This window comes from Centruroides vittatus, unplaced genomic scaffold (assembly GCF_030686945.1).
Source record: "Centruroides vittatus isolate TY-2023 unplaced genomic scaffold, ASM3068694v2 contig_120, whole genome shotgun sequence".
Lineage (NCBI taxonomy): Eukaryota > Metazoa > Arthropoda > Arachnida > Scorpiones > Buthidae > Centruroides > Centruroides vittatus.
Window position 1 is genome coordinate 2,028,257 of NW_027120768.1, and position 15,996 is coordinate 2,044,252.

At 33.6% G+C, this 15,996-nt stretch overlaps 2 protein-coding genes across 3 annotated transcripts in view; both read right to left on the reverse strand.

Moving 5' to 3' along the window:
* Positions 1–7,324, reverse strand: part of LOC136984668 (SH3 domain-binding protein 5-like) — a 40,810-nt gene extending 33,486 nt beyond the window's left edge. For both annotated transcript variants that reach the window (XM_067281752.1, XM_067281746.1), the window contains exon 1: positions 7,169–7,324. In XM_067281752.1, coding sequence (XP_067137853.1) covers positions 7,169–7,276 — 108 coding nt within the window. In that variant the 5' untranslated portion in view covers positions 7,277–7,324. The remainder of the gene's footprint in view (positions 1–7,168) is intronic.
* Positions 7,325–11,970: 4,646 nt separating this feature from the next.
* Positions 11,971–12,507, reverse strand: LOC136984115 (uncharacterized). Its single transcript, XM_067281044.1, has one exon. It carries the CDS (start codon positions 12,505–12,507, stop codon positions 11,971–11,973), a length of 537 nt encoding a protein of 178 aa, XP_067137145.1.
* Between the last annotated feature and the right edge of the window lie 3,489 nt (positions 12,508–15,996).

Here is a 15,996-nt window from a genome sequence, read left to right on the forward strand (position 1 = left end):
CCCACTATCGGGTGACTTATGCGAGCTAGTGATCAGGAGACTTGAACAACAAATAATCCCGTCATTCCTTACCAACATCCTCCTCTACAGGAGGTATGTAGATGACATCCTTATCATATGGAAGGCAGAACCAGACATAAATGAGTTTATCAATGCAATGAACAACAACGGGTATGGGCTAAGCGTTAAATTGGAACAAAAAAGCAACACCTCCGCACATTTCCTCGACTTGGACATTCAAATAAGAGATAATAAAATCACTCATAAAGTATTTTACAAACAATGCCATGTACCTCTGTTCATCCCAGCTTCCTCGGAGGATCCATATTCGTATAAGATAGCGGCTTTTAGGGCACTAATTAAGCGCGCATTCACGCACAACTCGAAGTATGAAGACACAGTGGCCGAGCTAGGCCGTATCCAGGAAGTGGCATCTCAACACGGTTATGATAGAAAAATAGTGTACAACATGGCACGCAAGTACGCACGGGGAAATACTCGTAACAACCTACAAGCCGGGGTAAGATCCGCAGATATTAGTGCAAGAAAAATAGTTGAGTACAACCACCATTTAGATGCGATATACAGAGAAATCGCATCCAGCACCCGAAATAAAATAACTTACAGGAGACCGCGATCAGTTTACAGCTTACTTCGAAATGGGAAGGACAATTTGGACATGAAACACGCACCGGGCGTATATGAGGTTCCCCTGTGGGATGACAGATTTAATAGAAGTCTGGTCTACGTGGGTTCGACCAAACGCTCCCTCCATCAGCGACTCCGAGAGCACAGGTACGACATTGCCAATAATAAACTATCTACCACACTGGCAACGTATGCCACACAGCAGGGAATCACTGCCGACCTCAAAAACGCCCGTATAATCAGAATGTCACAACACACGGACCAACTCAGAACGCTGGAGACCCTAGAGATATATAAAGCGGGTTTGCACAACACGTGCATCAACTACAAGGATGCAATCAACATCTCGCAAGCATGGAAATTTTGCTATGAGGGAATCCCACACCCACAAATAACTTAATATTGCATTAATTGTTTTAAATTTAAAGAGCGGTGAACGTAAATAGTACGCAGGCGTAGATAATAGATAATAGCTCGTGCATAATGTTCCATTTTTATCTTCCAATTTCTTTGATTTCAAAAATTGGAATAGAACTCGCTTTGGTTTCTTGGTTCCATTCACGGGCATTTGAAACTACCTTTGTGCTGTGCCTGATGAAGACCCCGAAGGGGTTGAAAACGTTTGCAGTTGTATATAAAAACACTGGATTGTCAAGGTTTTTCGTGTAAGAAAGAATTAAGTTTCATCCAGTCTACAGGAAGAAGTATAGTTGAAATAAATAAAATAGAACTCTTCAAAAAATTATAATTTTTTTTTTCCTGAAATAATCTAATTTCAAAGAGTTTTGAGTATAAAATTAAATTATTCTAAAGATATTACAGAAGTGATTTATAAACAAAATTATTGCTTTTTTTTATTTTTTACTTTTTGAGTTAATAGGGAAAATGTTATATAAATTTTTCATTAATTATTTATCTAAAAGTAGAAGAAATACATGCTTGGAATGAAAATCAGAATTTGCATGTTAAATACAGATTTTCATGCTGTTTTTTTTTCACAAGTTCACAATGCAATTGTAGTAACTGAAATTTTATACTTGCTCGTAATGATTATCATCAATGGGAATAATAAGGTCAATTTCTTTTATAACTTAGTGATTACATTTTTTATTTTTGTAAGAATACTGGGTTATATTCAATTACTTTTGTTTGTTAACAATCAGAATTAAGTAACAGTTATTGTCTTAAGGTAAATATGTATTTTTAAGTTCTTTTCCCACTACCAACTTCAACAGGCAGTTAACAGGCAATTGTTATCAATCTTACGAGGTAAACAGTGCTTATAAACTAAATGTTAATTTTAATCATTGTTTGCTTGTTTGTTATTTCTTACTTCAATTAAGTTATTGTAAAAAAATGATATTGCAAAAGACAGCAGACAGACAACACCAATTAATTAATAATAATGATTATAACTTGGATATTTATTAATTCTTTTAACACAGTCTTTTAATATCAGAGTCAATAAAATCAATATTTCCACTAACTGTAATTTCATTTGATTATCCTGCTTAATGCTATCGGTCAGTATACAATAAAACCTTTATTTCATTAATTGTAAACTCTAAACTTTAACAAAATGCTTTATTCTTAATAATGCAAAACAGAACAATTACATTAAAATAGTTAATAAATTACAACTTCTAAATAGAATAAAACTATTTAATTTGATAGAACTTAAGATTTCAACGCTTAAGATAGTGATGAGCATTTGGAAGCAATATGTAGAATGACTATTATAGGTGTTAAAAATTAATAGAATATATAAAAGTCTTATCTCATTGAATTCAATTTTATTCCAACAAATTTATTCTGTACGCATTACAATTGTCTATATATAAAAATTGAATGTCTGTCTATTTCCTTTACACTTCTAAACCCTTTGACCAATCTGGATCAAATTTTTCCATCACACTCTAGAATCCAGAGGTAGAAATAGGCTATCGTAAAAGATCGACACCACCGATTTAATTCCCTCTATACCTTGTAATGATTTAAGTTTAATGCATTATTACAAAATCATACTAATAATTAATGGAGAGTGCTACACAGTCCATGAATTATATTCTTAGTGATAAATTCAACAAGTATAGGAGTCATCATCTGTATGTAGAAGTTCTTGAAATAACACAGTTGATTTGACTTGACTTTGGCCTAAAGTATGATTTCAATATGGTTTAAATTTTAATGTTCGTTTTTATTACTTTTACCCAGCCATAAAACAGATTAAAAATATCAGTGTTAAAAAAAAATGAAGTTCTGGTTTGCAAGGGTACAGAATACATCCAAACACACAACAAGGTTCAAGAGAAATTAAAGCAGTCCAGAAAAATCTGCGGTAGATAAATATTATAGCAACAACCACAATAAGGTTACGATAAAATGGAGTAGCGTTTTGGCTAAACCTACACATTAGCGACAAACAACCTTTTCTAAATGCAGGCCACAAGCAAATTTCAAATTTCATTTTTTCTTATGGAATTGCAGGCTTTAAACCTGCTGAGTACCAGCATACTTCTTAACTGCCAGTGCACTAGGTATTAAAATAATACGTACTAATGATATGCACACTAGTAATATATAGCTTATTCTCATGTTTACTGATCCAGTTTGGTTTGGATTTTCATCACAAACAGCAGCTTAATTTGGTTTGTATGAACAACACAAAACAGAAAACAGGAGAAAAATTAAATTGCCAAAGTCCTGGAGGTCACATGTGGCCTGCTCACAACTAATTTAGACCTATAATTGGCCAGAAACATTCATAGATACAACTCAGGTTATTTATTCTGAAAGTTATTAAGAGCTCAATGACAATATTCTTAGTAAGGAAGAAAAAGTTTCAGGAACATAAAAAATGATAGTAGAAAAGGAAATGTAAATTAGCTGAATATACTAAAAAAAATTAAAAATAAAATGATAAATGATAACCAAAGGAAAAAAAAGTTCCTTAGAATTGATCTTTTTTGATAAGGTAAAAAATTAACAGTTTTCCTAATATCTATACAAGAGAACATTTTTTATATATGCTACAAGAGTAATAAAAAAAATTTATAGGAAATTAACAACACTTCTATAAATACATAACCACCACCATGCCTGAATTATTCTAATGACCAAAAATATGCCTGGATTAAGTATAGTTAGAATGTACCTAATATCCATGAAGTTAATTAGCTAAGTTCTAGCTTGACAGTTAATCCAGTCTTATAGTACTTCTACAATTGAAATTTGTGTAATTATAATTTGTCAATGATAGAATTAATCAGAAAATCACAAATTCTTACATTTTTGTCATTTTACTATCCTTTCATTGGTGACTCTGTACAATTCTACATAGCTTCTACTTTCTCCAGTCTTAACAAGATAATATTTTAACAAGAATAATTCATTCTCTTGTTGAATTGATTTCATCTATCAATATGTCATTCAATAACATTGATATCAATTTATTAATTCAGCATAGATATTAGAAACTTACTTCATTATATTTTGCTGCATAATTGTCAGATCAAGCTGCAAAATGTAATAATTTTTTTTACAGCCAATGTCATAATTCTTTTATATTTCCAATGCTTGGCATTACTATTATTATTTAATATCATATCTTGTACTTACAATTTCCAACTAATTCATTATTTTATTTGCTACTTAATGTAAATATTCAATAGTTTGTTTATATCAATCCTGTGAGGAAATGTTGCTTAATTTTTTGCAATATCAATTAACAGAATATTGAGTTTTAGTAATACAATATCAATTATTATTAATAAAACATTTACAAACTTAATTTATCTTTTATTCATCTTAATTTATTAATATTTTATATTAAATATGAATAAATTTTTATTAAGATTAAGAGAAATGAAATTATAACCTGTTAAAAAATAAATAAAACTAGAAATGCAACTTTTCTGAATTAAAATTTCACAAAATTTTCAAAAAGGACTACAATCAAAGCTAGAATAGAAAAAAAAAAGCAAGGTGCTAATGTATAATTTTCTTGTAATACCATCCAAGTCAAAAACCATTGAACACAGAATTACAAGGGTTGCTATGTAAGATGTGTGTTCTCTTCCAAACAGAAGTTAACCTGGAAATTTGTACAAGCCTGTAACAGTTACACTTTCTTCCAGACAAATTCAAAGTTACCCCTTAAGACAAGCATGGCCAACATACGGCCCGCAGGCTGGATCCAGCCTGCGTAATAAATTTATGCGGCCCGCGATTAATTTTTCAATATTAGCTATTTAACTTCCAATAATTGGTCGAATGGATTCGCGATACTTCTTTATTTTTTGAAAAAATTCCATTGTAGAGATTTACAATTTTTGTACTCGTCTGTGTGATAGTGCCAGAATAAAAAAAAATGATAAATTTAAAATATTAATATTTATCATAAAATAATATATGTTAGATAGTAATTCAAGATATACAAGTGATATTCAATTTAACTTAGTAATTCATGTGCTTTGCTAGAATATAATACTAATATATTTAAACATGTATTTAGGTAAATGAATCTTTTTTGTATTTAACATTTTTTAATTTTAATATTTCATTCGGCTGAAAAAATTTTCTTTCCAATTTGTCCCAAGGGGCAAAAACTGTTGGCCACACCTGCCTTAAGACATTCCTACTTAATTGTGTTGCCTGTTTGGCCTGTGTAATGTTCCTTTGAAGTTCAGCAATATGAGTGGTCAGCATTCTGGTTGTGGCTTCTATACAAGGCCCTTATTAGACTAGGCCGCCAGGGCACAACTGGCTGCGCCACCTGGCGGCCTAGTCTAATAAGGGCTAAGATGCACTAGCACAAGTTGTAATGCTTAACAGAGATTTTTAAAGTCCACATTTTTCCAATAGAACAAGATTGTCTATATCATTTGTTAGTAACCACCTGAGATGGGTTGGGAAAATATGGCTAAAACAAAACCTTTATTTCTAAATATTTTTGTTAAAATTCTATATATCTTTTACAGGAATCACAACCAGAATGCTTACCACTTATACAGCCAAACACCAAAAATTACATAACTCAAGCAGGAATGCCTTAAGTAGTAGCTTTGAACCTGTCCAGAAGAAAGTGAAACTGTTACAGGCTTGTACTGTACAAGTTCCCAAAGTTAACTTTCATTTGAAAAACTGTTGGACTTTACAAAGATTGCAAGTCCTCACTATACAAGTAAATAGACCAAATAAACCATAGTTTCAATAGTATTCTCCATAAAATCCACCTCAAAATGTAATAAAACCTATGTATCCCTAATATACATGTTTAATTTGAATTAATTCTAGTTACTACAGAGTATCTCATAAGTCTGGCCCCATAAGAGTTACATTAATGTTTGTTTATTCTTTCACAGCATGATACTAAATAAGGAGGAATGAATTTAGGTTATATTGACAACAAGGACATGCAGTCAGTGTAAAGTTACTAAAAAGTTTAACAGGCAGTTTAACCAATCACATAATGGTCCGGATGCAGCTTTTTAAACACTGATGACTTAACACTGACTGAGGATCCTCATCATTAAAATAACTTCAATTCCATCCTTGAAACCATGCTACAAAGCTTATGTCTGTAATCAAAAACACACATTAACAACTAATTTAACAAATTAAAATTAATTATTCTAATAAATATGAACTAGATCATTTCTACAATGTTTTCTTAATATCATAAGTAAATTTTAGAGTAAGATGTGAACTCTGAACGAGAGATTTGCCACTCCCTCAGAGTTACAGACCCCCCATACAAATAAAAAAGTTAATGGAACCATGCCCAAGCATGCAGCCCTTTACGACATATTCCAAAAGTCAGTTTTTACCGTGTACCGGTACTACTGCCTATTCTCTACGCTCCGCATAGGTCAAGGCTGGCTATTGCTCGTCTCAATCGACACTTCACTGTAGTCGTTCCCCACATCCCCTAAAACCACATAACATAAAGTACCAAATAGTTAAACAAGAGTCTGGCGGAGTGATACAATTCCCAAACCCGCGTGACCCAGAAGTGGACCAATTTCACAAGGCTGTATCTCACTTAGGGTCACACACAGAGGTGCGGTTCCTTTGACTTTTTTGCTTGTACAAATTCAGTCTACCACTCCGATAACACCCCAACCGTCTCATTCAGGTGTGTAATTTTTGTGTTTTTAATGCACTTTTATGACGATTTTGAGTAAATTTTCATAGATTATGTATTAAAAACAATTTACATGTTTCACATATTAAAGTTTATGGTTAATGTTACCTAAGGTTCCAAGATGGCGAAGTTTATTTATAAAATGAACACAAATGGCATCATTCACATAAATTAAAGCTTTGCTTTCCAATTTATACGAATCTGAAGCACGAAATGATAAAATTTCGGCAGAAGTTACCTTTAAGTCTCTCTGATGTACGTGTATGTAGCAGCAAAGTACCTAAAAGTAACGTCTACACAAATTTCCATATTAAAGTAATCAAATCACAGCATAATCCTTAATTCAACAATACAATATTATATATTAGGACTAACTTGTACTCTTGGATCTACAGATTCTTCCTGCGACTCATTCCACTGGAAATCATTAATTTCCGAGGACATATTCCCGTTTAGCTCAGAACCGAACGACCTTTCCACCATTGCCGACCATTCTTATCGTCTGATTAATAAGTCCAACCGAATAGCAGTGTTGCCGGCTGCGAAATTATTATAATTATTTATTGTTTTTTAATGTATTACTTTAAAATGTTTTCAGTACTTTTATATAATTTTAGTACAAGTTTTTAATTATAATTATAATACCTAAAAAATTCCTGGAATTTTATCGATCCGTCCGGTTTCGAACTCGGGTTCTTCGGAGCGGTAGACTGTCACTTTGACCACACGACTGTAATTGGTGTAAAAGCTACCGTAGAAAAGTAGAGATTATATTTTAAATCGAAAATAAAAGTTTTAAAATAAAAAACGGAAATCGTCACAAAACTAATTAATTCGATTAATTATGGCATCTAGTATTTTATTTTCTTTCGATTTATTCATCTACTAGATACATTGTATTTTCTGGAATTGTATAGGCCTAGAAACAGAAACTGTACAGACTATAGCGGTATAGTCTACAAAATTCCTTTTATGTTGCAATGTGGACTGTACTTGTTTTCGTCACAGTTAGGATTTTAAGAATATCTTTCTCTTCGGGGTTCTGTTATTGCCAGCAGGTCCACATCAAGACTTCCATGTCTTGATTTTAAGTCCTTGTAGCTATTGATAATTCCTTCCTTTCGGTCATCAATCATCTTTGTTCTTCTTCTTTCTCTCTTTCTCCTGCTGATTAGCATTCCCTCTAAAGCATTCATTAGTAGGTCACCTTCCCTAATCACATGGCCTAACCAGTTAGCGGTTTCTCTCTTAACATATTTTGTTAAGTCCCCGTTTTCATTCACCTTTTTTCAAAACTTCATCATTACTCATCTTGTTTATCTAGCTATATATACTTTTTTCTATTCTTCTCCGGATCCACATTTGTAATGTTTCTATTCTCTTTATGTCTTTCTGCTCAGAGTCCAGGTTTTGATTCACAATACTTTTTCATTTTATTGTAATCCTCTTTTTTTCCATTCTCGTTTTCTTGTTATTTTTTCTCCTCTTTTGCAATCAAAATCAATCCATGTACCCATATATCTGAAGCCATCGACTTATTCAATTTCTTCATAATAAATTCGTGTTTGTTCTTCTTTCCTCTTCTCCAATTCAGAATACTTTAGTTTTACTTACATTAAAGTTCATCGTATATCTCTCACAACTTCTTTTTAATCTCTTCAGCATCTATTACATGTGGTTTTCGTTTTCCGCAAGAGGAGACATGTCATCCGCAAATTTTAAACATTGTATTGTTATTCCGCCTATTTTGGTGCCTCCTTCTTCACGAAGAGACTCACGTACCATTTCTTCCAAATATATATTACAGAGAATTGGCAATAGACGGTTCTCCTGTCTAATGTCCTCCCAAAACAAAACTCTTCACTGAAATTTCCTTTTACTTTTATGACCGCTCTCTAGTATTTGTATAGGTTGAGAATCATATGTTTTTTTCTTTCCAATCAACATCTTTTTATCTTAAAATATCCAGTAATTTTCTCCAATTCACATTATCTAAATGCCTACGAAAAATCCATCTCTAGTGATGCGTTGTCCTATGGGCAAAAAAAGCAATTGCCTGGAAACGAAGAAAAATGTCTAAAGTCAACACTGTATATGGAACCCCCTATTTCAGATTCTTCTGAGCCTTACGAAGCTATAACACGCCACTGTCTATCTCCAATTCTTCTCGATACTCCTATCTCATTCCTGGTACAGTAGAGAGTCGTTAATCTGAACCCCGGTAATCGGAACGATTTTCAGTCGGACTGTGTCGTGCTGAATCGAACGTTTTTGACACTAGATTTACTTCTAAAGTTCTAAAGTATAATTTTCATGTTTTTCTATTCTTCAATATATTTATTTTGTTTGTACAAAATGAAGAAATAATTTTTAACGATACGATAGCCTCGATTATTATTATAAAAATTTTCGTTAGGCTTAAAATCGACGAAAATTCAACACGAAGCGACACGCAACGGAGAAAAATTTGAACATCGGACATGTTAATATATTTTTTCGTACATAATCGGTAATGTGAACAAATCACTAATCTGAACAACCCCAAACCCCAACTGATTCCGATAAACGACTCTCTACTGTATTTATTACTTTTCTGAATCCGAATTGTTCTTCTCCTACATATTAATTTAGTTTCCTGTATAGTCGTTTTCCCACTATTCTCAGAATGTTAGAAGTGTGAGAGATCAGGTTATGATTGACGCCAACCCCAATGACTCGAAATCAGTTAGCCCCCATAATATTTTAAGTGGTGCCAGGTTTTCCAAAGTCGAAGGATAAAAATGATTTTTTTATTATTTTATTTACATCTGATATTGAACACAAACTAATTAACATAAAATAAATTAGCTACACGAAGGGAGAGCTACAGTGGCATAAGCTCTCCCCATTAATACAAAATAAAAATTTATCTATTCTAACTTTAAAATGTTTTTAAAAACATTTGAGATGTTAAATATGGTTTTTCAGATCATCCACAATACAGTCGTTATGCACATATTAACGAAAGGTTATTATTATTTTAATATTTTAAATTTTTTAATTTGGTCTTCTCTGAATCCGCCACCGTGTATAAATAGCCAATTGCTTACACGCTGTAAGTATAAATCGCCACATACTTTAAAAATAAGTAGCATATTTATGAATTTTGATAAGAAATTTATAAATCCGTTAGTTGCCCTACCGTAAGAAACATTACTGTTAATTTCCTTTGTTGTTGAAATCACAGACTATATTTCAATTGCATAATTCTTGGAAAATTCTGTAATCCTGCGTCTGCAGATGTATAGGAACTCTACCAGTGATTCAATGATCCAAAACTTAAAATTTACTTATCACATTACACACATTAATAGATGCATTTCGGGGCGGCAGACTTACATTTTACGACCCTCATCAGTAATTTGTATTTAATCAACAGTCTCCTTAAATGTGTAACAAAATTTAATTAAGTGACGGTTGTTACACTTTAGAGCAACATGAAGTTTACTTTTAAAGACCAACGGCCTATCGCGATAGCATAAAACGTCGTCTAAGGCAGCGGTTGCCAACCATTCTGACCTCACCGACTCCTAAACTCAGTTTTGAATCCCGCGGTCCACTTCTTCTTCTTTGTCCTGGCTATATCCCAGATTATTTGGGGTCAGCCCGGAATGTCAATTTGCGCCACGTTGGTCTATCTCTAACTGTTTCTTCATCCACTCCCCAGTCCAGCATATCCGTTTTTACACACTCAATCCACCTCTTCTTAGGTCTTCCTCTACCTCTATCTCTCTGTACTTTCATATTTAGTGCCTTTTTGTTACATGTTCCTCATTCCTTCTCACCACATGTCCAAACCATGTCAGTCTTTTTATTTTTTCTGAGATAAATGCTACCTTTAGATTTCCTCTAATGTAGTCATTTCTAATTCTATCCATCCTTGTGACCCCGCACATCCACCTCAGCATACGCATCTCTGCCACATGCAATGGCTTCTCTTCGGTGGCTGTCGTTGGCCAGCACTCGCACCCATACATAAGCACGGGTCTGATGACAGTTTTATATATTAGCCCTCTTACTTTAAGTGGCATGCGTTTGTCACAAGTTATTCCTGTCACCTGTTTCCACTTTAACCACCCTGCATTGATCCTTCTAGTAATCTCCCTATCAATGTTGCCATCTTTCTGCAACAGAGATCCCAGATAGCGGAATTCAGTACTCTCTGGCAATGGTATTCCATTTAGTTTTAATGAACCAGTACCAGGGAGACCGTCAAAATTACAGAACATATACTCCGTCTTCATTTGGCTGATTTTTAGTCCCTCATTTTCCAGCACGTGTTGCCATTTGTTTAGCCGTCTCTGTAGTTCTTCCCTGTTCTCATCAATGAGGACAATGTCATCTGCAAACAGCACACACCAGGGTACGTCCTCTTGTACAGCAGATGTTATCGCCTCCATAACTAATAGGAAGAGGTATGGGCTGAGTGCTGACCCCTGATGTAATCCCACTCTTACTTCAAACATGTCCGTCAATCCGGCTGCAGTTCTAACCTGCGTGCTGGCCCTATAGTACATATCTTCAATTGTTGCAATGTACTGAAGCGGCACACCTTTCTTCCTAAGGGACCACCAAAGGACTTCTCTCGGGACTCTGTCATACGCTTTTTCCAAGTCTATGAACACCATATGCAGGTTTTTCCTCACAGATCGGTACTTTTCCATCACCTGTCTCACCACGAATATGGCGTCTGTAGTACTCCTCCTAGGCATAAATCAAAACTGGCCTTCAGTGACACTAGTTTCCTCTCTAATCCTTCGTTCAATTACCCTTTCAAAAAGTTTCATTGTGTGAGCCAATAGTTTTATCCCCCTATAATTATTACATTCCTGCACATCCCCTTTTTCTTTATAGATGGGTACTAAATAGCTTTTTCTCCATTCATTGGGTATAGTTCCCTCTAACAGTATTTTGTTAAACAGCTCTGTTAACCAGTCTGTTCCCTCCTCTCCTAGGACTTTCCATACCTCAATTGGTATCTGATCCGGGCCCACTGATTTCCCATTTTTCATTTTATTCAATGCCAGCTTTACCTCCCCTTTCTCTACCATGCCTACTAGGCCAATATTTGGCTCTACATTTTCAGTGTTAGTTTGTCTGTCATTCTCCACGTTCATAAGGTCTTTAAAGTATGTTTTCTACCGGGCCTTAATTTCTTCATTTTTAGTTAACACTTTGCCATTTGTGTCCTTTATACACTTGATATAGGACATATCTTTACTCCCTCTGTCTCTCATTTTCGCAAGTCTATATATGGCTTTTCTACCCTCTTTTCCCGTGAGTGATCCATACATTTCGTCCTGGGCTTGTGCCTTAGCTATGGCAACCACTGTCTTCGCCTTCTTTTTCATCTGCACATAGACCACTCTTTTCTCTTCCCTTACCTTATTATCTCCTTTCTCATTCTGCCAACTTTTAAAAGCATCTTTTTTCTCTCTTATAGCTTTCTTAACTTCTTCATTCCACCACCATACCTCCTTCTCTATTTTCCTAACTGGCTTAGTTTCTCCCAGAAGTTCCTTTGCAATCCTTCGTATTTCCCTGGCCACCTGTGTCCACCATTCATCTACCGAGTCATTGCACTTCGTGTTCCGATTAATAACACTTATTACTTTTTCTTTAAACTCCCGCGGTCCACTATCATAATTTTTTTTTTTTTTTAACGATACAAACATCTATACTTTATTTTACTTTATTGATATGAAATTCACTTGTTTAATTATAACAAATAAGTTCATAAACATTAGAATACCCCAATGAGTGAGAGAAAGCAACCAAACATTTTGCATTTTTGTACATTACTTCGCGTAACCTTGAGTTAAACTGAAAACAAAGTTTAGTATGTATATACAGTATGTTTATGTATATATTGGAAATGCCATTCATTCATTTTTATAATGATATAGTTAATTGATTTGACTAATTTAGGGTTTTACTTAAGAACCAATACATAAATGCTTTATGGTCTTCCACAATTTCTCTTATGACAAACAACCAGATCCAAATACTACTAGACAACATTGCTGAAAGACAGGGCATGCTTCATATTATGCATGATAAAATTATGGCATTAGGATTCAATTCGAACTCGGATCCTACACGGCTTTTGGCATCTTACCATTTATCATACCGCTGTCAGAATGACATAAATAAGAATAATTAATGACTTGACACCGTGTCGCGCTTGATTTTTGTTGACTACGAACACAATATAGTGCTTTCGACGATCACTTGGCTTTTCTTCTCCCTGTTATTTAGTTGAGACAAGCATTACGTGCGTATGTAGCTCGTTTCGGGCCTAATATGCCCCTCTTCAGTCAACTAAATATTAAGACGATGACACTTTACAACCAATGTTTCAGGCAATGGCACTTTACAACTAATGTTAAGAACGTTGGTTTTAAAAACTTTTTAACTTTAAAACTTCGACTAAAATCAGTATTCTTTCCGTACATGGTAACTTAAAAAGGTCGCAGGAACCACAATTCACAATGCACTAATCAATACTAAACTGTCTGAATTATTCGTTCGTATCCTATCCGATTCTTGCTTCACGGCACTTCAGCTGTCGTGCTCATTAGCATATTCTATCGTGTCCGAGGTTAACTGATGCGGAGTTGGATTTTCGTGACTATGATTGAAGATAATAATTCTTATAATATGTTTTATAATATTTTTAGCCAATTTCCATTTATCTTAACGCCTGGGTATTTATTAATGCTGTTCTGACTCTTAAAAATTTCGACACTTTCTTTAAACTTCCTATTATATGCTTTAGGTTCTTTATGTAAAATTTTTATGTTATTTTGATCAATGTTACAACTGTTTATCGTGCAATGCTCGAGGAACGCTGAATTAATTCTACGATATTTGAGATCTGCTACGTGCTCTTTGAGTCTTATTTTCATTTGTCTCTTTGTTTCACCTATATAAACTTTTTTGGTACTGCATGTACATGGGATTTGGTAAACTATATTTCGCATTTCTTCTATTGGTTGTGCTCCTTCTTTAACAGTTTGCCTAGCTTTGATTCTGGCCGATAGCTTGTCGTACTTGGGTGCTAATTTGATATTAATTTTTTGTGTTTCTTTATTTATTTCTTCGTATAGCCCTTTAATGTATGGGAACGTAACGTATTGGAGTTTTAAATTTTCTTTTTTACTTATAGTGATATCCGGATTGTTAAGCTCTCTTTCCCATGCGTCAAGTAATCGTCTCGGATAGCCATCTAAGATGAATTTTTTCTTTAGCTCCAGTATATTTTTTTGCGTATTAATTATTTTACTTGTTCTGTTTCTGATTTTTTTGTATTCCATGGTAAAAATGTTCCTTTTTATATGTAAAGGGATATTTGAGCTGTATTTTATGGTTGTATTTATTGCGCACGGTTTTTTGTAAACTTCAAACTCGAGTTCATTTTCTCTTCGTTTTATCGTAATATCTAAATAACTCAACTTGTGCTCTATGTTATCTTCTTCTTCCACTGTAAATTGTATATTTTCGCTTATATTATTTACCAACTTAATTATTTCTTCTATTTTTACTTGTGTTTCATTATATATAATCAAGATGTCGTCGACGTATCTCCTGTAAAATTTTATTCCGTTTATATTATCAATCAGTTTATCAATGTCTAACATTATCAGCTCGGCCGATTTAGGTCCTATAATAGACCACAGGCTGATACTTTCGACTTGTGTGTAGTATTTATCGTTTATTTGAAAATAGTTACTACGGTAACAAAATTCTATTAAATCTGTTTTTTCTTTTTCCATGTTAAGTTGTGTGAGTTTATTTTCGATTATATCTCATGTTATCGACGGGTACTGTACATATCCACTATATCTAAGCTGGGCAATTTTATATGTCTCTTCAATGTTAAGTTTTTCAGTTCATGCAACAGTTCATCGGTGTTTTTAACGGAGTAATACGAATTTTGATATTGGCTCAGTTCATGTTTAAGAAATTTTTCTAGGTTATACAATGTGGAATTCCTAAAATCTACAATTGGCCTGACTTTCTCACCAACCTTGTGGGTTTTTAATTGGATATTCAGTTTAGGCGTGCGTTCATTATCCTCACTGAGTATGAACCATTTTTGTTTATCATCTAACTTTTGTCTCTGATAACTGTCTTTCCTTTACTTATTGTCACATATTTCTTTTTCTTATTACTAAAATGAACTGTTAAAAACACCGATGAACTGTTGCATGAACTGAAAAAACTTAACATTGAAGAGACATATAAAATTGCCCAGCTTAGATATAGTGGATATGTACAGTACCCGTCGATAACATGAGATATAATCGAAAATAAACTCACACAACTTAACATGGAAAAAGAAAAAACAGATTTAATAGAATTTTGTTACCGTAGTAACTATTTTCAAATAAACGATAAATACTACACACAAGTCGAAAGTATCAGCCTGTGGTCTATTATAGGACCTAAATCGGCCGAGCTGATAATGTTAGACATTGATAAACTGATTGATAATATAAACGGAATAAAATTTTACAGGAGATACGTCGACGACATCTTGATTATATATAATGAAACACAAGTAAAAATAGAAGAAATAATTAAGTTGGTAAATAATATAAGCGAAAATATACAATTTACAGTGGAAGAAGAAGATAACATAGAGCACAAGTTGAGTTATTTAGATATTACGATAAAACGAAGAGAAAATGAACTCGAGTTTGAAGTTTACAAAAAACCGTGCGCAATAAATACAACCATAAAATACAGCTCAAATATCCCTTTACATATAAAAAGGAACATTTTTACCATGGAATACAAAAAAATCAGAAACAGAACAAGTAAAATAATTAATACGCAAAAAAATATACTGGAGCTAAAGAAAAAATTCATCTTAGATGGCTATCCGAGACGATTACTTGACGCATGGGAAAGAGAGCTTAACAATCCGGATATCACTATAAGTAAAAAAGAAAATTTAAAACTCCAATACGTTACGTTCCCATACATTAAAGGGCTATACGAAGAAATAAATAAAGAAACACAAAAAATTAATATCAAATTAGCACCCAAGTACGACAAGCTATCGGCCAGAATCAAAGCTAGGCAAACTGTTAAAGAAGGAGCACAACCAATAGAAGAAATGCGAATATAGTTTACCAAATCCCATGTACATGCAGTAC